We start from the raw sequence: 25,199 nt of genomic DNA on the forward strand, positions 1-25,199 counted from the left end.
AATGACCATATTGAAAACAAATACTGTAGGAAATCCCTCGTGCCAACTTGCATGTGGCAACAGGCATGTAATGACCACGTTGAAAACAAATGCTGTAGGAAATCGCCCATGGCAACAAGCATGTACTATACAGTAATCACCACATTAAAATCAAATGCTGTAGGAAATCCCTCGTGCCAAATAGCATGTAATCAACACATGGCAACAGGCATGTAATGACCACATTAAAAACAAATGCTGTAGAAAATCCCTTGTGCCAACTACTGTAGCATGTAATCACCACATGGCAACAGGCATGGCAACAAATACTGTAGGAAATCCCTCATGCCAACTAGCATGTAATCACCCCATGGCAAAAGGCATGTAATGACCACATTGAAAACAAATGCTGTAGGAAATCCATCATGTCAACTAGCATGTACAGTAATCAGCACATGTAATGACCACATTGAAAACAAATACTGTAGGAAATCCCTCATGCCAACTTGCATGTGGCAACAGGCATGTAATGACCACATTGAAAACAAATGCTGTAGGAAATCGCCCATGGCAACAAGCATGTACTGTACAGTAATCACCACATTAAAATCAAATGCTGTAGGAAATCCCTCATGCCAAATAGCATGTAATCACCACATGGCAACAGGCATGTAATGACCACATTGAAAAAAAAAATGGTGTAGGAAATCGCCCAAGGCAACAAGCATGTACTATACAGTAATCACCACATTATAATCAAATGCTGTAGGAAATCACTCGTGCTAAATAGCATGTAATCACCACATGGCAACAGGCATGTAATGACCACATTGAAAACAAATACTATAGTAAATCCCTCGTGCCAACTAGCATGTGGCAACAGGCATGTAATGACCACATTGAAAACAAATGCTGTAGGAAATCGCCCATGGCAACAAGCATGTACTGTACAGTAATCACCACATTAAAATCAAATGCTGTAGGAAATCCCTCATGCCAAATAGCATGTAATCACCACATGGCAACAGGCATGTAATGACCACATTGAAAAAAAAATGGTGTAGGAAATCGCCCATGGCAACAAGCATGTACTATACAGTAATCACCACATTATAATCAAATGCTGTAGGAAATCCCTCGTGCTAAATAGCATGTAATCACCACATGGCAACAGGCATGTAATGACCACATTGAAAACAAATACTGTAGGAAATCCCTTGTGCCAACTAGCATGTAATCACCCCCAGTGGCAAACGCAGGATTTTCAGAAGGGGGTTTCCAGAGCAGCACCGGATTAACAATGGGACTGATGGAGCTACAGCTCCAGGCCCACTCTCCAAATAGGCCCATTTTGTAGATGAGGACTGGGGTTTTCCAATGAGCCCAGCCCCGCGTTGCTAGCCCCCTGGGAACCCGAGATACCGCCGGGCAAAGCTGGAACATTTTCCCCATAGGATAACATGGGACCCTCTGGTTCCGACCCCCACTCAGTTCCGACGGCTGCCAGTTCCCCCCCTGGCATCACAGAAGATCGAGGTTGATCTCATTCGAACCCAAATTGCAGGGCCTTCAGTCTTCTACCAGGCTGGTTTATATGGGTTAATTGATTCCAGAGATATTCTTTGAGGGCAGACTTCTCTTCTCTGGAACCAAATGGCCCAGTTTCATGGGACCAAAATCGTTCGAAGCCCACTTAAAAGTTCTTTAATATGATACTGGTCCCATGTAAATGGGTCAGTTGGTTCCGAAGACATAGCCAGTTCAACGATATAGCCGGTTAAAGGGGGGGGAGTGGGGGTGGTTTTCTCTCCCCTTCACACCAAAAAATGCGGGGTCTAGGCTAGTGTAAAAGGGGCCTGGGACCATATTCCCGGGTAAATCCCTGCATGAGCATGTAGGTAAGCAGCATTTAAGGAGCATCATTTTTAATAGGCATTATGGTGTTTGGCATAATACTTAATGGACATTATGGTGTGTGGCTTAACATGTAATGGGCATTATGGTGTAAATTTTGAATAGGCGCCTTTGGCGAGCAATGTCCCTGTTTGTGAAGTATATTATTACTTTTGGCTCAATCTGTTTGGTGTAGTGTGTATTTTGGCTCAATCCATGTGGCAAAATGTGAATTTTGCCTTAATCTGTATGGCATAACGTGAATTTTGACTCAAGTACATTTTTAATTTGGGTCCCACAAAAACACTTACCTGTTTACACACAGACGACTCCTTGGAAATGGTGATGTAAAAATAAAAAAATCTTTTTTTCATTTTCTTGAAAAATTGGTGAGTGCCATTAATTGTAACCAAGTAGCCCTATGGACTAATATATATAATTAGTTGAAAGTATTTACACAAATAGAGACATGCCCATGAGCAGACCACCCAACCAGAACACTGGTCATGCCTCCCACATTATTAGGTGCTGGCCACAACCCCTATTATTGTGCATAATAGGCCCTTGATAATTTTCAGATCCAGGTCCATTTAGACCTTAATCTGGCACTGTTCCAAAGGGGCGGAGCAAAGCACTTAGGTGACCCAGTATATGCCGGGTCAGTTAAAGTATTATAGATAGACCAAATGTATATAAATAATAATAATAATAATAATAATAAAATAATATATATACATACATACATACATACATACATACATACATGGGCGTCAACAGCGGTATAGACCCCTGGGCATAGCAATGTATTGGGGCCCCTACCGATCCTCCTCGGTAGGGGTGGGGGAAGCTTTGATGTCCTGTGGGTGGTATTATATCAACCGCTCAGCATGTAGGGCCTGGATCAGTAATTTCCACTTATTACCCCTTTACTGTACAGATGGTGGGAAATGGAGTGGGAGAAGGGGGCATTGGGCTGAATGAAGGGGCCCTGATACATAACTTCCAGGGTGGTAGAGGATGTTGAATATACAGAGGAGGGGTGTATAGTGGAGTGTGCTCATTATTCATAGTTTTCTGGTGGGAGGACAGCTTGCTTGACTGCAGATATCTCCAGTTCCCGGAAATAAATGTATTAGATATTAATGGAATTAAAAACTAGAGATGAGAGGGTCCGGATCCCGAGATCCGAATATCGGGGATCCGGGTCAGATCCGAGTCGGCTCTGGAGTTCCCGCCTGAATTCCGGACCAATAACGAGGCCGAACGTCATCATCGCACTGTCGGATTCTCGCGGGAGCGGGATCTTATAAAAGACGCACGCGCGCCCCGCCATCTTCACTCCAATCTTGGAGAGGGAATAGGGTGGTTGGGAAGCTCCGTGTGCCCTGTGCTGTGCTCTGTGCCCTGTGCCATGTGCTCCGTGCTGTACTCCGTGACCTGCCCTGTGCCCTCACTGTGCTGTGCTCCGTGCCATGTGCTCCGTACTGTGCTGTGCTCCGTGACCTGCCCTGTGCCCTCACTGCCCTGTGCTGTGCTGTGCTCCGTGACCTGCCCTGTGCCCTCACTGCCCTGTGTTGTAAACTTGTATTGAGAGTCAGTGACTGTTTATAGGCCTGAGCCCTGTAGTGTGATTTAACTAACTAGGTGCTGCAGTGCTCACATGCAGGGGCTGCAGTGTCCACTGTCCAGGGGCTGTCCTGTGGCCCGTGCCCTGTTGTGATTTATTAAGCCCTAAGCCCTGTGTTGTGATTTATTTAGCCCTGAACCCTGTGTTTTTTGTGATTTAACTAACTAACTCAGTGCAGCAGTGCTCACACGCAGGGGCTGCAGTGCTGCTGAGTAGTACACTGTGTACAGGGGCTACAGTAATACAAGGGGCTGTGTCCAGTGTGACGGCCTATATCTTATCCATTGTCCAGTGTCACGAGTCACTCACAACAAATATCCTGTGTCCTGTGTGACGACATATCCTGTGTCCAGTGTGACGACGTCTATACAGTGTCCAGTGTGACGACAATATATCCTGTGTCCAGTGTGACGACATATATCCTGTGTCCAGTGTGACGACAATATATCCTGTGTCCAGTGTCACAAGTTCACAACATATATCCTGAGTCCAGTGTGACATGTAATGTGTGCCGGCATATATCCTGTGTCCAGCGTGACATATATCCATTGTCCAGTGTGACGACATATATCCAGTGTCCAGTGTGACGACATATATCCAGTGTCCAGTGTGACGACATATATCCTGTGTCCAGTGTGACGACATATATCCTGTGTCCAGTGTGACATATCCTGTGTCCAGTGTGACGACATATATCCAGTGTCCAGTGTGACGACTTATATATCCAGTGTCCAGTGTGACGACATATATCCTGTGTCCAGTGTGACATGTAACTATTGTGTGACGGCATATATCCAGTGTCCAGCGTGACATATATCCATTGTCCAGTGTGACGGCATATATCCTGTGTCCAGTGTGACGACATATATCCATTGTCCAGTGTGACGACATATATCCTGTGTCCAGTGTGACATGTAACCATTGTGTGACGGCATATATCTGGTGATTTCTTTCTCCACATCATCCATTATGGATGAAAATATGTCCTCATGGACATCCATGGTCTCATCCATTCCTATCGTACTTCTTTTTTTGGATGGGATGTCCCGGATGGATGGCTGGGTGGGAGAGCCCCAGCAAATCTTTTTCTTGCTCTTTTTTCGTCTTTTTTTTTGCTCTTTGGAGCAATAAATATTTTTTTGGGATATTATGGATGAATGGTGGGGAGAGGAAGTCCAAACAGCTGGGGATGGTCATCCAATTAGACCGAGTGTGCGGCTTCGGGAGGGACACACGTGAACTTGTGAAGTGGTGAGGGAGGTAAGGGAACACACGCCTAGCCAGTCATATCAAACGAATTAACCTTAGCGGTAAATTGGGTGCCAGATGTTGCAGACTGATAGACCTCACAAGCTAGATAGGGGTCTATAAGGGTAGACTAGATAGGGATCTCCAAACCAGGGGTCCTAGAGAGGTGGAGGAACTCTGTTATCTGCCACCAATTACCCCCCTCCCCTCCAAGCATTAGGTGATGGATAAGGAGGCAACTGGTAATGTTTCCAGAGTTCATCAAGCTGATCACGACAGATAGGGGTCTTATTAGATTTTAAACTGATCAGAACAGATAAACACTTGCCGCAGATTAGAAGTCAGTCTCTGACTGTATAGTCAACTCATACAGGGGAAATTAGGCCAACTTCAGTAAATTAAAACAATTTTGTGAGCTGTTGAAGTGATCAAAATTGACTAGAAATGAGTGGAAACTAATGTTATTGAGCTCAATAACACTTTAGGGGCAAAAACAGGCCCAAATTCTGTTATTTTAGCAATTTTTAGCATTTTTCCCAAAAAATCCAGATCCAAAACCCGCAAATAGTTTACCCACTATTGATGTTAAACTAACGGGTCTGTAATTAGTGGGATCCTCCTCTTTTCCTTTTTTTAATAATGGCACTACCTCTGGTATTCTCCAGTCTTTTGGTACCTTTCCTGATGATAGTGAATTATCAAAGATATAGGGGGAAATTTACTAAGAAAAATTTGTGGAAAAAAAATCGTATATTCATAACGAAAATAAGATTTTTTGGGGCGTATACGTATTTTTGGCATTTACTATGCCAAAAATACGAATTTTCGTATTCGTATTGATGGGACATTCATATTTGTATTTACAAATATGAATGAATACACCATCCATAGAATACGACAGAAATCGCCATTCAAAAGAATGGTGGTTCCTGATTTACTAAGCGGCCGTATTGAAAATGCAGGTGCTAATTGGCGTGAAATGCCCACGAATGGTGTGCCAAATATGGCAGGAAAATACACTTTATGTTCCTGTCGTATTTGGCTTTAGCCTGCACGGATCAGTCAGATCCGTGCAGGCTTCAGTGTTAAAAAAATAGTAATATAAATAAATAAATAAATAAATAAACAGCGTGGGGTCCCCCCCACAGCCGTAACCAGCACCAGGCTGAAAGAGCCAGGGCTGGTAATAAAAAAATCAGGAAACCCGGCAAATAGGGGTTCCCTGATTTTTTAAAACCAGCCCCAGGCTCCAGGTCCAGGGCTGGTTCCCAAAATACGGGGAAAAAAATGAATAGGGGTCCCCCGTATTTTAAGAACCAGCCCCAGGCTAAACCAGCCAGCAGGGTAATGCCACAGCCGGGGGACACTTATTATATAAGGTCCTGCGGCCAAAGCATTAACCCTACTGACCAGTCAGCCTGGCCAGGGGTCCTTGGGGAGTGGGGACCCCCCCAATAAAGGGGTCCCCCCCTCCAAGACTTACCTGACCAGGCTGAAGCCTGGTGCTATCCTCGATGCCCCGGGCGGTGGGCATCGAGCTGATTCTGTGTAAAAAATAGAATAAAAAACTATTGTCTTATACTGTGGAACTATGAGTCCCAGCAAGCCTTCTCCGCATGCTGGGACTTGGAGAACCACAAGTCCCAGCATGCGGGGCATTAAAGGGCCCACTGGCACTTGTAGTTCCACAGTACAAGAAATAGTTAAATAAACACACTGACAACCCAGAAAAATAAAAGTTTAATACATACATTACACAAACACACTGATACTTACCTATCTTGAGCCCATAGGTAGCCCTCGGTCTTGGTCTGTTGTCCCGGTCCATTTCGACGTCCGGGTCCATGTCGGCGTCCGGGTCCAAAGTAATCCATAGGGGACCTGTGAAGGCAAATTATACTTACATGTCTACTCTGGCGAAGATCTGGTCCTCTTCGATCCTGAAGTAGTCCAGGTCTTCGCAAAACAAAGAAGCGCAAGTGTCCCGGCGGTCCCTAGGCGAACTAAACACGAGAGACGCTGATGGTTCATGTTCAGCACCTCTCCTCCGAATGATTCTATTGGTCACCTAGCGGCCAATCAGGAGCCAAATTTCCAGGCTCCTGATTGGCCGCTAGGTGGCAATAGAATCATTCGGAGGAGAGGCGCGGAAGATGAAACATATTTCCTATCAGTTCACAACAGGGGACCACCGGGACACTTGCGCTTTTTTGTTTTGCAAAGACTTGGACTACTTCAGGAGAGAAGAGGACCAGATCTTCGCCATAGGAGACTTGTAAGTATAATTTGCCTTCACAGGTCCCCTATGGATTACTTCGGACCCTGGACCCGGACGCCGCTGACCTGTACCCGGATACTGACATGGACCCTGATGCCGACATGGACCAGGACACCGGACCAAGACCGAGGGCTACCTACGGGCTCAAGATAGGTACAGTAAGTATCAGTATGTATGGGCTATGTATGTATTAAAGTTTTATCTTTCTTATGTGTCAGTGTGTTTTTAACTATTGGTTTTGGTGTGGAACTAAAAGTCACAGCAAGCCCTTTAATGGGCCGCATGCTGGGACTTGTGGTTCTCCAAGTCCCAGTATGCATTCCAGGCTTGCTGGGACTCAAAAGTTGCACAGCAAAACCCAATGGTTTATTTCTATTTTTTACACTGCAATCAGCTCGATGCCCACCACCCAGGGGCATCGAGGACAGCACCAGGCTTCAGCCTGGTTAGATAAGTCCTGCAGGGGGGGTGACACCTTTATTGGGGGGTCCCCACTACCCCAAGACCCCTGGCAAGGCTGACTGGTCGGTAGGGTTAATGCTTTGGCTGTGGGAACTTATAAAATAAGTGTCCCCCGGCTATGGCATTACCCTGGTGGCTGGTTTGGCCTGGGGCTGGTTCCTAAAATGACCCCTAGTCATTTTGTCCCCCGTATTTTGTGAACCAGCCCTGGACCTGGAGCCTGGGGCTCGTTTTAAAAAAATAGGAAAGTCCTAATTGCCGGGTTCCCAGATTTTTTATTACCAGCCCTGGCTCTTTCAGCCAGGTGCTAGTTTCGGCTGTGGGGGGACGGGGGACCCCACGCCTTTTTTAAATTAATTAATTTATTTTACCATTTTTTTTACACTCTGCAGCCTGCACGGATCTGACTGATCGGTGCAGACTGCCTGCACGAATTCGTATTAGCGGCCATATATATGGCCGCTAATACGAATCATTACGCCATCGGAGGGTTACAAAGCAGTCGTATTTGACTGCTTTGTAAATTCCCCTCCGGAACACGACTTTGCATACGGCTGAAACAGCCGTATGCAGTCGTATTCATTAGTATTATCAATACGAATACGATTTTTTGTATTCGTATTCTTAGTAAATGTCCCCCATAATGTAGAGGGGAAGCTAATTCCTCCCTTAATTCCATTAGTACCCTAGAATGATCCCATCTGGCCCAGGTGATTTATTTCTTTTGATTTTGCTGAGCCTCAATATTATTTCCTCGGTAGAGAAATCAATATTGAGGTCCGGCTTGTTCATCCCATTTGTGGTATGTGTGCGTTCCACAGTCTGCTCTCCCTTATACCCCTTTCACACTGCAGCTGTAACACGGTATATTGCCGTTTTTTAGTGCTTTAAAACGGTTCCAGCTGCAATGTGAAAACTACATTGTCAATTTACCGGTTACAGAAAACCGGTATTTTGACACGTGTTAAAAGCAGGATCCTACACGTTTCTGAGCCGTTTTCCCTGCAGTCTGAACAGCTCAGAAACGGTATTTGCTACAAATGATAACCACACTTGATCCCCGCCCACAAGCAGGAAAAAAAACATTTAAAATGACATTGTATGGCTTTCTATGGGTGAAACGGGTTGAATCTGAAAGGTACAAAACGGTATTTAAACTGCAATATACCTTTACATCATGCAATATGAAAGGGGTTTAACTGGCTTTTGACCAGTTTTAAGACACGTTTAGAAAAACGGGTTGAAAGCAGGTTTTTGCAATGTGAAAGCAGTATCAGTAAACACTGGTGAGAAGAACTCATTTAACAGTTCTGCTTTTCCCTTATCCTCCGTAAAACTTTTTCCAGTGATATCAGTTAGTGGGCCTATGTTGCCCTTAATTATACGTTTACTATTTATGTATTTGAAAAACTTCTTGGGGTTACTGTAGTTTTGCTTTCAGTGGCTATGCGCTCTTCATAATCCCTTTTAGCTACTTTGATTGCCCCTTTGCAAATTTTGTTTGATTCTTTGTAATTGGTGAACGCCTCCTCATTTAAGTTAAATTTATAGAATTTAAATGCTCTTGTGTCACACCAGGGGTCTGAGTCACAGAGACTGAGACCTCTGGTGGGGACCTGGACCAGTACCTGAACCGGGGAAGTTGTAGAGGACCCTTTCGCATGTGATGCGAGACAGTGCACCCAGAGCCAGTAATCAGACAGAGGTAAAAGTACAACCAGATTTATTATGCAGAAGGTTGTCACGGTACAGGCAGTAAAGTATGCAATGATGGAATATATACAGTCACTGTAGATAGCAATACTTTACAGCTGGATGAAATGATGGAATCGATGGTGGAACATTGGATCCGGAATATCGGATTGAAGATGGAACTGTGGGTCCGGAATGACGGACTGTAGTTGAGACTGTAGGTCCGGAACAACGGACGGAAGCTGTAGACTGTGGGTCCGGAATATCGGACTTTAGGGCCGATGGTGGAACATCGAATAGGACCAAGGTCCTGGAGCTAGGCTTGGATTGCTGGGCAGCGGATACTGGATCACAGGAGATGGAACACCCTGACTTCTGAGCAGATGGAGTACCTGGAACACACTGCAGCAATGGAGAACATGCACCAGCAGGTAACACTTGCATAGACAAATGACAACTGAAGCACTAGCATTGATCTGAGAGCTCCCAGCATACTTATACCCACTGTGTGGCCAGGATTGGCCAGGCAGGTATGACAGGGAGATCAGATCAAACAGGATTGGACAGGAATAACATGTGACTGGGAAAACATGGCAGCCCCGATGTCAGGCTATGGCGGGAAAGACTGTTTGTATGCACCATGCTCGTGGCCGGGAGCAATGGCGGCGGACAGGCGGATTGCCGAGCACTGGACACTGTCTCTGCGGGTGGAGGAAGCGGTGCGCCGCGCAGCCGCAGACTCAGCAGCGCTGAGAGGACTGGAGGATGGCAGCGATGATGGCGCACGGCAGCCAGGACGCCAGCTGTGACGAGATCTGAACCGCAAGCTGAGCCTACGGAGGCACTTAGCCGGTAAGATGACCTGACGTAATACCCAGATCGTGACATCTTGTTTTATTGTTGATTGCTGACCTAACTTTTTTGTCCAACCATGGTGGCTTTTTTTAAATTTAATTTACCCTTATTTACTTTAGGAATGTATTTAATAGTTAATGATTCGAGTAAATTTTTTAAAGTATCCCACATTTCCTCAGCATTTTTCCCTTAAAAAAACGTTTCCCACACAATTCTTTTTAGGGCTTCTCTGAATAATTCGAAGTTAGCTTTTCTGAAGTTTAGTATTTTTGCCGATCCTTTATGATGTAATTTACTGATGTTGATTTCCTGTTCAATTACTTTTGTGTTTGAAACTAGATCTATGTTATTTGTTAATACAAAATCCAATAATGCCTTATTAGGAGTTGGAGCTTCTACTGTTTGTGTAATAAACTGGTCTTTAAGTAAGCTTAGGAACCCACTGCTTCTTGCTGTTTTACATGTTTCATTTTTCCAATCAATATCAGGTAAATTAAAATCCCCCATAATTAATACCTGACCCTGATCTGATGATTGTTTGATTTGGTTTAAAAGAGGAGACTTGTCCCTTTTGTTTATGTTCGGAGGTCTATAGCATAACCCTATTAAAATTGTATATTTAGTTTTTTTTGTTATTGTCGGTTATTTCTGCCCACACAGCCTCCATGTAATCTTCCTCTGTACCTGTGCTTATTTCTTTCTCACACAATGTTAATTTTTTTTTTTACATATAGGCACACACCCCCACCCTTTCTATTTTCCCTATCTTTTCTGTAGAGTGTATATCCCTCCATGCTTAATGCCCAGTTGTGCGACTCGTTACACCATGTTTCTGTAATACCAATAATGTCATAATCGTCCCTAGTGATTACAGTTTCTAGTTCCCTGATTTTACCTGCTAAGCTTCTTGCATTAGCCAGTAGGCATTTTAATTTATACTTTATTTTTATTTGCATCCCTAACATTGTGTTTCATTTCTCCTCTGGACTTATTTGTATTCCTTACTAACTTCCTCGTACCCTCCTCCCCCTCAGTAAACTCTCCACAGCCCTCCCCACCATGCCAACTGCCCAACCTATTTACAGTTTTGAAACTTCTTCCTATGTCATTTACTCGTTCCCATACCCTAAGGTCATCTGTACCTAAGAGCTGTAATGAGGTAAGATTACTGTTATCTTAGCAAATTTGCCTTTACGGATGAACCAGAATAACCCCCATAATGCTAATAACCAGATGAGTGCTAATAGAAAATCCCCAAAAATGAATAGTTGCAAAACTGACATGCGGTCAGGGAAATCAGGTGAGGCAGAGTCTAACCTGTATACTCCAGAGTAGTTGACTACAAAATAAATTACAAAAATACAAAGAAGATTTTTATAATTTTGAAATCATGTTTGTATTCTAAATGGCCATCTGACAAACAGCAGTAAGCAGGTATTAACAATTACCAGTCTTTTAACTCTAAGGGGGTATTCAATCCCGAGTCATAACTGTTGGGGCAGTTCTCGGCCCGCTCGCCTATTTATCGGCAGGCGGTATTCAATGTCCTGCCTGCTGATTGCCGAAAAGGGGGTGTTGTCAAGTAAATGCCCATGGATTGTCGAGATACCGCAGTGATCTCAACAATCAATGGCCATTCTCTGCAAAACGGGCCTGACAGCTTTTAAAGTCAGGTCCTTTCTGCTGAGATAGCATTGAATAGGCGCCCGCCACTATTTCCCCCATCAGAAATAGTGGTGGGGATTGAATACCCCCTTAAACCTACATAACTCTTTATTTCAAACATACCATGTATTACAAATTATTTCTTTGCATCGCTCTACAAGGTATTCTCTCAAAATCAGTCTCATCCTTCACCCCCCTGAAACTCAGCCTATACACATTCTGCCTCAATTATCCACTCCTCTCTTGTTAACACTCATGAAATTTTTACTTACGTCTTTCTACATTGACAATAAAATCCACAACCTGTCGCCATAAACAACATTCACAAACCACCTACAGCTACACCGATCTCTCTCTCTCTCTACTGCTTCTATTAGCTGGTGACATTTCATTTAGTCCTGGCCCCAGCTGCTTGCCCCACTCACAGATGCCTAACTCTCAGGAATATAGTTACCAAGCTAACCTTCTAAACATCAAATGTCTCCCTTCACCCCCCAAATGATTAAAAAGTGTATTATGGAATGCACTTTTGGCAACAAATTAGCATGGCGGTGTGCTCCTCCTCCTGAAATGTTGTTAGGACGGACTGAGTATGTGATACCCAATTGCAGTGAACCGATGGTCCTGTTGGTCTCCTGTGGACTAAGGCTTTGCCTATAACAGCCACATTTGTGGGGTCAGATTAGTTCTGGCCCCAGTCCAGTGCCGCCAGGTCTTTAAGAGGGACAAGGCAGCCCACAGGAGGTAAGAGACACTGCAAGTAGGTGGTAATAATATGGACACACTCAGTCTTCCTACTTGGGGTGACAGACCCCACAGGTACAACAATGCACAGATGTAACCTGGGACCTAACCTATGCCCAACACATAAATGCAACAATGCAAGAAAGATGACAATAAAAATACAAGGCAAAAACCCATAACCAGCACTGAGGTTGGGTCTGCCACCCCTAAGGTGGGCAGACCCCCCTGTGTGCATAGCTGCAACAATGCAAAGGATAACAATAATAACAGTAATAAAGAAGAAGAGGCTGCAGGGAGAAGTCCCCTGACCCGGGCATAAAGTGGTCATGCAGAGGTGGGGGAACTAATTTCCCTATGCCACCCAATTACCCCCTTCCCCTCCCCCCATTAGGCAGAGACAGGGCCAGTGGTAGGGTTTTTGGCATCCCTCTGCAAACTAGAATTCTTTTCTGTGAGAATTACTTCCCTGGGCCAATGTGGAGGTTAAAATGTTCTAATTCACCATTTGAGGTGGTGGAACTCAGTTCCACCCCATTCCCCCTCACTTTAACCCCTGCCCCTGATGTATCTGGAAGATGGTATCAGCAGACAGACTCAGGAGACTGCAGCAGCTGACAAGGAATCAGGCAGGCAGGGATGCTGACTAGGACCAGGGACATGCAGGCTGACAGGCAAGGCTGTGATAAAGGCTGGCCTGATTTTATTAGAATCTGCCACCTACTACTGGTGGAAGTGATGTCAAGTGCACCCAGACAAGGCTTCCCCTCGCTGCAGCGTCTGCGGCGGAAGTTCTTGCCGAAGTTCTTGGCGATGTCCCCAACGTTTCCGCCCAGCCTGCCCGGCATTCACAGGAAGAAGATGGCTGCTGTCACCACTAGTCCCTGAGCCTCCAGTGCAAGCATCATGGAACAGAGCTCAGGGATGGCAGTGGCAGAGGAGGACAGTAAGACCATCTTCTGACAAATATTATATTATACAGGCATATTATTTCTCTTCAACAAGAAAAAATAAATGTTTCCTTTCAAAAAAGTTTTGACTAAGTGGCCCGTGCAAAGATTTTGCATGCAAATGAAATACAATTAATTTTATAGTGAGGTTGATGGTTTGAAGTAGGATAAAAGAAGAACTGGTTAATTTGTAGCCATTTTGAGTAGTTAAGCAAAACTGATCATCTTAAGGGGCCTAGACATGGGAAGATGCTGAAGTGTTCTGAGCAATGCTGGATCACTCAGAATGCTCCAGAAAGATCACTCAACACATAGTAATGTGTCAGCACTGTGTGCAGAGCAATCTTTCAGGGCCAATGTTCTCTAATGATAACACTGGCCCTGACTGTATAATATCCAACATACTGGATATTAATTGTAGGGTGATAGCGATGCTTGGGGCCTCACATCGCTATCGTTATGGCCCCTACAAATGTAGCGATGTAGGGGCATTTCTAAGCAATCTAGTGAGATCACTTAGAAAATTCCCCTAAGCGGCTACGTGTATAGGCCCCATTAGCATGCCGTATCGACGCATCCAGGTATGAACTGTAGGGACAAATGTCAATATTTAACTTATATTTTTAAGCAAACAATAAATTAACAATTATTTAAAATGTTACCTTTTTTATTGATTTTGTTTAAGTATGAAGGGACAAAGGAATTGTCATCAAAAATCACCTTCTAGCAATAATACATACAGTATGATGATGATGAGGTGTACTTGAAGAAGAATGAACAAACTACAACACACCACATGTACACAGCTGCTGATTCAGCTGAGGTCAGGAGAAGTAATCAATAAACTGCAGAATTACAATTTATTACTGTATCTAAGAGAAGAATAATATCATACTAATCCTCAAATTCAGGGGTGGACTGGAAAATTAATGTTATCTCAAAAAATATTCTGAAAGGGACTTGTTTTAGATAGTTTTAAATTGTTGGCAGACTGAGACAAACTGATTTTGACATACTGGCAAAATAGAAAGAACTGACTTCTTAATATACAAAGAAAAGAAAAACGAAGTATACCAGGAAGTGCCCTTCATCACTCAATACTCAAAAGAATAAAAAAAACTCCAGAATATCTTGGCAAGGCACTGGCCACTACTTTTAGAGGACGAGACACTATCAGACATTTTACCACACAAACCCAGCATAGTATACCGCAAAGCACCCGACATAAAACAGAGATTAGTGAACAACCACATTCCGCCCAAAGGAAAAATTCAGTCAACCCTTACATAAAATGAATCCAACAAAGGATTCTATTACTGCGGGACATGCACAGGCTGCATTAACCAAAAACATAAATCAACTAAACCAATAACATCATTCAAATCGTCAACAACACAAGAGATTTATGAAATTAAAAACAGAATTACATGTAACAGCAAAGGTGTGATATACCTATTAACATTAAGAAAAAAAAGGAAGATCACAATCTATCTAAACATTTCTATGATCACCACAATGATGATCCTAGCTCTTTAAACTTTATAGGCATCTCAGAAGTAGAGCACAATTGGAGGGGCGGGGGGATTCACACTCAAAATTAACAAACTTGAACTAAAATTGATGTACGAGCTGAAAATCCTAAAACCACGGGCATAGGCGTGCGCAGCCCATTTTATTAGGAGGTGCACCATTAGAGGGGCGTGTCCATCACGCCTACTGGGCATTTCCATCACCACCTACTGGGCATCAATGCAAACTAAATAGAAGGTGACTTATTTATGTATATACACTTCAGAATTAATCATTCCCCCCACACATACTAGAAACTATACTGCCTATTACATAATGCTACACACCATAATGCCCATTCCACACAATGCCACACACCATAATGCCCATTCCACATAATGCCACACACCATAATGCCCATTACACATTATGCCAGGACTTAACACATTTTTGTAAAACTTGGACAAAAGATACAGTGTGCACCGAAGGAGCGCACAAAAATTTACACCGTATTACACGTCACACACCCATAACATAGTATACCACATGCCGTAATGCCCTTTACACGTTATGCCATACACCGTAATGCCCATTACACGTTGCACCTCACACCGTGATGCCATTACACATTGCGCCTCACACTGTGATGCCCATTACTCCTGACACCGTGATGCCCATTACACAATATGCCACACACTGTGATGCCCCTTAAACATTATGCCACACACTGTGATGCCCACTACACACTGACACATGTGATGCCCTTTACACATTATGCCATACGGTCAGAACAGTCAAACTCTGGAACTCTTTTACCAGAGAGGTGGTAACGGCTGGCTCATTAAATGCGTTCAAGGCAAAGTTGGACAAACATTTACTGGATAAAAACATCCATGGGTACAAATAAGAAATATAATTTGTCTGTAAAATACCAGAACCTACCAAATCAGCAATGGATATCTATACCAGGTTGAACTAGATGGACGCAAGTCTTTTTTCAGCCTTACCTACTATGTAACTATATAACGCCTATTACATATTATGCCGCATAAGTACTGCTTACCTACATGCTCATTGCTAGGAGTTACATGCTTGATACCAGGGGATTCATGCTCGTTGTCATGGGGGATTTCATGCTTGTTGCCCAAGGGGGGTTACATGCTCATTGCCCAAGGGGATTATGTGCTCATTGCCCAGGGAGGATTACATGCTCATGTCCCTGGGGGGATTAAATGTTCATTGCCCAGCAGGGGATTACATGCTCATTGCCTGGCAGGGGATTGCATGCTCATTGCCATGGGGGGGGGAATTACATGCCCGTTGCTCTGGGGAGACGCAGTGCGCCAAGAGACGACGTCTCAGACATAATCACAGCTGCGGAACTATGTCAGATGGGGATCATTTGAGCGGGACCTGAAAGGGATTATCTGAGAAAGATATTTTCTGGTGGCACAATCAAACCCTGAACTGGCATTTGCCTATGCCTAGGACCAGCTTTATCTGGGTGAGTCCCCACACCCCCGCTCCCCCCTGCAGCTTCAGCAAACACGCCAGCTCCCTGGTGGCCATCCCGGGCACACTCACTCTCCAGCAGCTCCAGCAGCGTCCCGCACACCTCCAGGAAAAGGACAGCATGGTGGGCGATTCTGTCAGCAGGAAGCAAAGAATACACGTGTCCGTGCACGTCCCCCGTTGATTGGTGTCCCGCTGCTGTTGAGCTCCTGCACATCGACAGCAGCGGGACACCAAACAACAGGGGATGTGCGCGGCCATGAAGGAGGCTGCAGGATGCTGTATACAGGTGGGTGGGCGGGCAGCAGCTGGGACCACAATATGCGGCTGCACTGCTCAGCTCAGCAGCCAGGAAGATGAGTTGAGACATAAGGCTCAGCTCAGTGACGTGTGTTGAATCAGTGATTCGGCTCTTGGGTCGCTACTCTTGGATCTGCACAACAAACGCAACAAACGCAATGGCAGTGGTGAGTACGGCAGTGAGGGCGAGCAGGGAGAGCCACCCAGGGAACTGTCAGGAGGCAAGCGGTCACCGCGACGGGCAGCACGGCAACCCGAAGAGGTGAGCTGCGACACCTCATCTAGAGGGAGAGCAGCGTCCGGCAATACTGAAGCCTGGTCAGCCGTGTACTACATGCATCTGCCGGTGCAAACAGGCACCCGGACACAGCACCTACAGGCCGGGACCTGGGCAACCCCAGCCATCCCACCCAGAAAGCCACCCCACGGACCACCAGGGTTTTTACAAAGACGTACCTGAAAAACTATTTATACCATACCGGACAATTGCATTTTAACGTAAAAGGATTACAAACAGCGGGACGCCGCTTGACATTGTGAACCAAACAGCAAGACTTTTAATGAACATTGAATTCATTTGTACACATACCCATTCTTTCATTCAGCATTTTTTATTTTTTTATTATTTCTTTTTTTCCTTTGTATTCCATTTTCCCAAATAACTCGGTTTCCATTAAGTTTAATGAGTCATTTATGTATAATTGATTGAACCTTGAGGGAATAGACTGAACTAATAGGCTGGTCAGTTTATTGAAAAGGACACAATGTTTATACACTATGCGCATGTAAATATAGATGGTTGCTCATGAATAAATTATCAATCACCATTTTTGTTTAAATAAAACATTCTGTTTTAACAAAGGAACATTTGTAGAATTTCAGTGACAGAGCGCAGCAATAAACCCACGTCTTTGTCTAGCAAGAAAGATGAGTAGCTATTGCTTTAGGGGGTTATTAAGAACTGATCATTGGTGTGTGAATTCACAGGCCAGCCAATTATCGATCGATACAGATCACATGCATACAGAACGTAGCACGCATGTGCAAGGCCATCCTGCGATAAAATCTAGCGACTTTTTTCATCGCAAACCGTATACAAGTTGATTGACAGGAAGCCAGCATTTATCTACATACGAATCGGCCAACATGTTCTCCATACACACCGCCCGATCCATTGGGACTGACATCTCAAATAGGCAAGTGCATTTGTATGCGCCCCCTCCCCACTGAGCTGTCAATCACCAGTGGCTCCTGGCGTGGCTGTATGGGCAGTTGTCAGTGTGTGCGCACCTTTTTAAACACTGCTTGGCTGCACTGCAATCATTCCTTTCGCTTTCAAACACCCAAGTAATGCCTTGTGCTCTGTTCTTAGATACGCACTGTTCCTCTTCACAAGCAGAATAAAATGAAGCAAGGTATACAAAATAGGCATTACTGTATATTGCCCTAATGTGGGGTACACACCAGGACGACCACCGTCGTCCACGGCCGATAGACGACCATGGGACGATTTCCCTTGGACTTCCCGGGAGCTCCCAGGCAGTCCCCAGCAAACGATTAGCAAAAATTGTTTTTTTTTTTGCGGACCGATCTAGATCCGATCCCGATGCACCCGTGATGGTCGTTAAGACGGTCGGATTGCTGGTTTTTGTTTTTTTGCAAGAACACATGCGACCGTCATCAGATTGGCCTTTGAAAATTAAATGAAGGGGCTGGACTAGCAGAGGGGATAGGAATAGCAGCAGCCATTTTAAACCAGTGTATTTCTGCTTTGTTACTAGTGAGGCTTGGTTTATACCTGCTGAACGCTGGACATAGCTATTTTAAACATTACTTTGTTTTGCCTGCCATTACAAAGTGTCTTTTAACTATGGAGAATGCAGTTATGGGTCATCACCAGCAAGATTACCTGCTCTATTATGCAGTGCTGAAGCTTAGGCGTCAGAGGGCCCAGCGCAGGAGAGCAAGATCATGCTGGACAAAGCAGTGGCTACTGCAGCGTCAGACTCGTTCGCACATGCCACTGCTCAGGGACATCAGGGAAAATAACCCAGACGACTTCCAGAACTTTTTGAGGATGGATGATGCCACATTCCAGGAATTGCTGTGCCTGGTGACTCCTCACATCGAGAAGCAGGATACCAAGTATCGCATGGCTATCCCTGCTGAGGAACGGCTGGTGGTGACCCTGAGGTTTCTGGCGACAGGACGGTCTCTTGCTGACCTGAAGTTTGGATCCCTCATCTCTCCGCAAGCTTTGGGCCTCATCATCCCCGAGACCTGCAAAGCCATTGTGAAGGTGCTGCAGTACCAGTATTGCAAGGTAAGGATGAAAAATACACCATACACTTTATTGTGCAAACAAAATTGTTTTATTTATAATTTAGGCCTAGGATAGAAACAGTTTTTTTTTAGGCCTTTCATATGTAAAACATGTGTAAATATATATACAAATATAGATTTATTGTGTCAACACAAATATATTATAATACCATATAAAAGATATTTTACAATAAAACACACTACTACATATAAACATTTAAGTATGTATGACCCAGTTTAAACTTTCCCAATAAGTATGGGCTACTGTGTGGCAGATGACGTCTGCTGCAGATATGTAAAGGCTGCGGCCCACATGGCGTATGGCGCAGATGCAATGGTCCCGGCCCCATTGATGTGCGCCATACGCCATGTGAGCAGTGGCCATCACATACCTGCAGCTGAGACCATGTCTGTCGCACAGTATCCCATACTATTGGCAAAGAAAAAAGGGCAATAATTTGAGTTTGCTCTCAAGATTGAGGAGAATCCTGTTCTCCCTCTGGTAATGCAGGTACAGGTAGCAGCATATACGTAGAAAACCAAGAAAAAAACATTCTGGTAACTTATGAAACAGGCCCTTGTGTGGCAGAGGATGTCTGCTGCAGATATGTAAAGGCTGCGGCCCACATGGCGCTTGGCGTAGATGCAATGGTCTGGCCCCATTGATGTGCGCCATACGCCATGTGAGCAGTGGCCATCACATACCTGCAGCTGAGACCATGTCTGTCGCACAGTACCCCATACTATTGGCAAAGAAAAAAGGGCAATGATTTGAGTTTGCTCTCCAGATTGAGGAGAATCCTGTTCTCCCTCTGGTAATGCAGGTACAGGTAGCAGCATATACGTAGAAAACCAAGAAAAAAACACTCTGGTAACTTATGAAACAGGCCCTTGTGTGGCAGAGGATGTCTGCTGAAGATATGTAAAGGCTGCGGCCCACATGGCGCATGGCGCAGATGCAATGGTCCTGGCCCCATTGATGTGCGCCATACGCCATGTGAGCAGTGGCCATCACATATCTGCAGCTTAGACCATGTCGATGGTAAATGACAAAATAGGCTATATTTTAAGACAGATCCTCAAAAACAGGAGACTCCGGATCTTCTATCAGTAAAGAAGTGTAGAATTGACGGTACTGGGAGGGTTGAGAAGGCTGTGTGGGTGTCGACTGGGTATGTGTTGGAAGTGTGCTCGACTGGCCTGGTACGGTGGCAGGCGGAGTAGGCACTGGTGATTCTAATGACAGTGGTGTTTCTGGTGCACTACCCATGCCAACTATTTTAGTGCCACTGCTGAGATACCCTAAACTGCCATTATACACCAACTCCATACATAACTTTTCAAAAGTCAGTTGCTGGTCCGGAGCCATGTTGCGAACACACTCTGCCACATAAGTGAAGTAGTTTGTTTGTCCGGGTTTCTTTGCAGGACTCGCTGTGCCCGCATCATAAACTCTTCATGTGCTGCTGCTTCTCCTTTTTTTCCTTTGCCACGCATTTTTTTGCACGGGGAAGTGGTGGAGTGGGTTCCAGGGTGGGTGACGGAGTGCGTGCCGGAGAAGGAGCTTCGCTGGATGTGCAAGCATTATCAGATAGCGCAGACAGGTCCGGGGTTGGAGGTGAGTCGTCAGCAAGCTGTAAAAAAATTGAACAACACGTTTACTAATCAATTCTATTTACTTCTAATTTCAGTTCCCTACCAGCGTGAATGAATGGAAAGTCATCGCAGAGGAGTTTGAACAGCGATGGAACTTTCCAAATTGCGGTGGAGCCATTGATGGCAAACATGTTCGCATAGCCCAGCCTATCAATAGTGGTTCCTACTACTTTAATTACAAGGGCTATTTCAGCATTGTACTAATGGCTGTGGTTAATGCGAACTATGAGTTTATCTTCCTGGATGTAGGAAGGAATGGCCGTGCATCGGATGGTGGCACTTTCAAGGACACAAAGTTCTACGAAAGGCTCACAGCGAACACCCTTCACTTGCCGTCTGTCCAGGAAACTAAACAGGGGCTTAACTTTGTGTTTGTGGCAGATGAGGCTTTTGGCCTGCACGAGCACGTCATGAAGCCATATGCGCAAAGGGGCCTGAACCATGACAAAAGGATCTTCAACTACAGGCTATCCAGGGCACGGCGTGTTGAGGAAAATGCTTTTGGCATCCTGGCTAGCCGGTTTCGCATTTTCCATGCTGCCATTAATCTGAGGGTGGACAAAATTGACTGGGTTGTCACGGCACAATTTGCTCCCCAGAAAAGCCACACAGCAAAGGGCTACAGGCACAGCACTCCAAGAAGAAAAAGATCTGCCAGAGGAGGTAGTGCAGATATCCTCCTTGCAAACCCCAACACAACACTTCACAGGGAGTGCACGAGCCAAACAGGTGAGGGAAGAGTATATGGCCTACTTTAATGGGGAGGGGGCTGTGGATTGGCAGGAGTAATCAATTAGATAGCCAACAAAGTAGACTCACCAATGCAGACTGCGAATTATCCTCCTCATGCGCCGTGACTTCTTGGTTATCATGTTCAACCATCAGGACTACTCCTGTCCTCATCGACTCCTGGCTGAGGGTGAACGTCAACCTGTCGTAGTACCAGAGCGATGTTTGATACATCTCGTCGACTCCAGCACCAGACTTCTTTGCAGCCTCCACCTTCTTGTGTTCTTTCAAGAAAACCGTCCGCAGATTCTGGATGCGTTTCCACACCCATTCTACGTTGGCCTCTGTGTGAAATGGGAGACTGTAGCGAGCCAAGTCCTCCAAGGCTTGATTTCTTTTAATTTTATTTGAATACTCCTTGGACTTGGTTCGCTACAGGCATTAATGGGAACGATACTTCTCTATGAACCCTTCCAAAAATTCCTGTTCTTTTGCATTGGACATTGGGACTGTAAAAAGATAAAACCATTAGTTATTATACAGTAGTTATAGCCATGTTTTGTTTCATATTAAAATTTTTATAGTTATAGTTACCAATTTACCTTGTTCATATGTTTTAAGTCTTTAAAATGTTAATAAACTTTCATGAAAACCACTATACAATTTATTGTGCAGATTGCTATTCACACAAACAGGTGAATGGGGCCTAGCAGAGAGGAGTGCATGGAATACTTCAATGGTGGGCAATGGTTTTTTATATATATATATATATATATATATATAAATATATATATATATATATATATATATATATATATATACACAAACACACACACACACACAGGTAAATGGGGCCTAGCAGAGAGGAGTGCATGGAATACTGCAATGGTGGACAATGGTTATATATATATATATATATATATATATATACACACACATGGGGCCCACGCGAGCAAACAGTGACATGGTCAGGTGCACGGTTGACAAACCAGTGCTCTATACACACTATATACATTGGTGGCAACAGTGGGCATGCATAGGAGAGCATTGGGAGTGCAAACATACCAGGTTCTTGTTCTGGGAGATGAGACAAGAAGGAGAGTCCAACTGCTGTGCCAGCACTGTTTGCTATGTGAAAAAACATGGCGCCGGGGGAGTTTGTAGGAAATACCACTCAAATAGGCTGGATCAAACGACGGACGCACCGACGGACGGCCGACGGACGGCGGCAAAAACACTCACGATCTGCATGCGATTGACGGTCGGTCGGCCTGGGATTGACGGATCCTACCTGCAGCACGTAGGACCAAAGATGCGACCAAACGAGTGGCGTGTACGCGCATCGGATCGGAATCGGATAAAAAAAAATGTCAAAAAAGCCCAAAAGTACATACAATCTGCATACAACCGGTCGGAATTGGATCTAAATTGACAGAATCGGGCCATAGTAGTCCTGGTGTGTACCAGGCATAATGGACAGAAGTTTTCAAGGAAAACAACCAATGATGCCTGTACTCAATCTGCTCATGCTTGAATCTCTTGCCATCATTTCTTACAAAACTATATTACCTTCAGAAGTGTGGGTCTTTATTAAGGGAATTTTTTCCAAATAATATTTATGGGATTTCCCTCCAAAATTCATACCCATTTTTGGGAGATTTCTGTGGGGTCCACCCAAACAAATATTAAGGATCCTCTCAAAATAAACTGAAGATGATTTGAACCACCTGTTTTTCTTTTTTTTCATTAGCATCATGTGAAAAAATGTCTTGCAGTGGTCATGGAGAATGCATTGAGACTATCAATAATTACACTTGTGCTTGTGATGAAGGGTTCTATGGATCTCAGTGTGAACATGGTGAGGCTTCCTTATCATCATTATTCCTTATTATACTGCTTATTGTACTTCCATGGAAATACTAAAAATAATGAAACACATAAACAAACTGATTTGTATATGCAATCAGGTGTACAGCAGGTAGTGCTGCTAGTTAAATCTGAAAATGAATTAAGTGCCTAGGAACAAGAATGTCCTTGATAAAATCTACTAAATAAGAGAAAGGTCTCCCATAACTATAACAATTCCCTAAAATAACAAGATTGTGGCACTGCTGATGGCTGCCCAGGCAATGTTCAGCTCGGTGGGTATGTGCTCCCTATGTGATAACTGTACTGTCTCTGCTTAATGTTACCTACCTGGCTGTTGCAGTGACCAGTGGCACAGCTGATGGCTGCCTAGGTGCTGTGCAGCTCAGCTAGCAGGTGGAGCAGATGTAACATGTTCAGAGAGAGTTAAATTTGGGTGGAGTGTGTTTATTTATTTATTTACAGTTTCTTATATAGCGCAGCAGATTCCATTGTGCTTTACAATGGTAGACAGTGATAAAACAAACTGGGTAACGACAGACAGACTTGGAGGTTAGAGGGCCCTGCTGCAAGCTTACAATCTATAGGGATATATGAGGGAAACACAAGGACAGGCATCAGTAATAGCATAGCAGTCCCACCAAGTTACAAGTCCAGAAGGGAAGCTATATAATACATAAGTTCCTCAGAGGATTATGCGTGTAGAACTTAACTATGATAGGCTTGCCTGAAGAGGTGAGTTTTCAGGGAACGCTTGAAAGTTTGGAGCCTAGTGGAGAGTCTTATTGTGCGTGGAAGGGCATTCCATAAGATGGGAGCAGCCCGATGAAAGTCCTGTAATAGTGAATGGGAGCTAGTGATCCGTGCAGAAGAGAGACGCAGATCTTGTGCAGAGCGGAGTGGTCGAGATGTAAAGAGATATAAGCTGGTGCAGTATGATTAAAAGCTATATATGCGAGTAGAAGTGTTTTATATTGAATACGGTAAGATACAGGCAACCAATGAAGGGACTGGCAGAGCGGATCAGCAGATGATGAGCATCTTGCAAGGAAGATCAACCTTGCAGCAGCATTTAAAATGGATTGCAGTGGCGAGAGTCTGTTCTTGGGAAGACCAGTTAGGAGACTATTGCAATAATCAATGCGGGATATAATGAGTGCATGGATAAGAGATTTGGTAGTGTCTTGTGTGAGATACGGTCATATTTTAGATATGTTTTTTAGATGCATGTAACATAATTTTGAGACAGATTGAATGTGGGGAAGAAAGGACAGTTCAGAGTCGAGGATGACCACTAAGCAATGAGCTTGTGGGGTAGGGTGGATTGTCGAGTTGTCAACAGCGATGGAGATGTCAGGATGGTAACTGTTCTTAGTTGGCGGGAATATCAGTAATTCTGTTTTGGAAATATTACGTTTGAGTTGGCAAGAAGACATCCAAGATGAGATGGCAGATAGACATTCAGAGACTCAGCCCAAAACCACTGGTGACAACTCTGGGGTTGTATCATTAAGACCTAGGGAGTGTAGTGTTTGTAAGAGAAGAGTGTGATCCACAGTATCAAATGCAGCAGAAAGATCTAGAAGAATAAGTAGTGAGCAATGGCCTTTAGACTTAGCAGTTACTAGATCATTCACCACTTTAGTCAGTGCAGTCTCAGTGGAGTGTTATGAGCGAAAGCCTGACTGAAGTGGGTCTAATAGGGTGTGAAAGTTAAGAAAGTGTGTGAGGCGAGAGTAGACAAGTCTCTCAAGTAGCTTGGAGAGGCATGGGAGCTGAGAGATAGGACGGTAGTCAGAGACAGAGCTAGGGTCAGAATTGTGTTGTGTTTTTTTTTTTATGTGAGTAATCACTGCATGTTTGAGCAGATAAGGAACAGTACCAGAAGCAAGAGAGATTCCAGATTTTAGTTAAG

General features: G+C 44.4%; 1 protein-coding gene across 1 annotated transcript in view; it reads left to right on the forward strand.

Moving 5' to 3' along the window:
• Nucleotides 1-25,199, forward strand: part of LOC146026207 (L-selectin-like) — a 237,071-nt gene that overhangs the window by 56,624 nt on the left and 155,248 nt on the right. Inside the window, exon 4 of the mRNA XM_083156666.1 lies at nt 23,169-23,276. Within this exon, the coding sequence (XP_083012792.1) occupies nt 23,169-23,276 (108 nt within the window). The remainder of the gene's footprint in view (nt 1-23,168; nt 23,277-25,199) is intronic.

Source organism: Crinia signifera, chromosome 8 (genome assembly GCF_055691185.1).
Source record: "Crinia signifera chromosome 8, ASM5569118v1, whole genome shotgun sequence".
In the NCBI taxonomy this organism is placed as follows: Eukaryota; Metazoa; Chordata; class Amphibia; order Anura; family Myobatrachidae; genus Crinia; species Crinia signifera.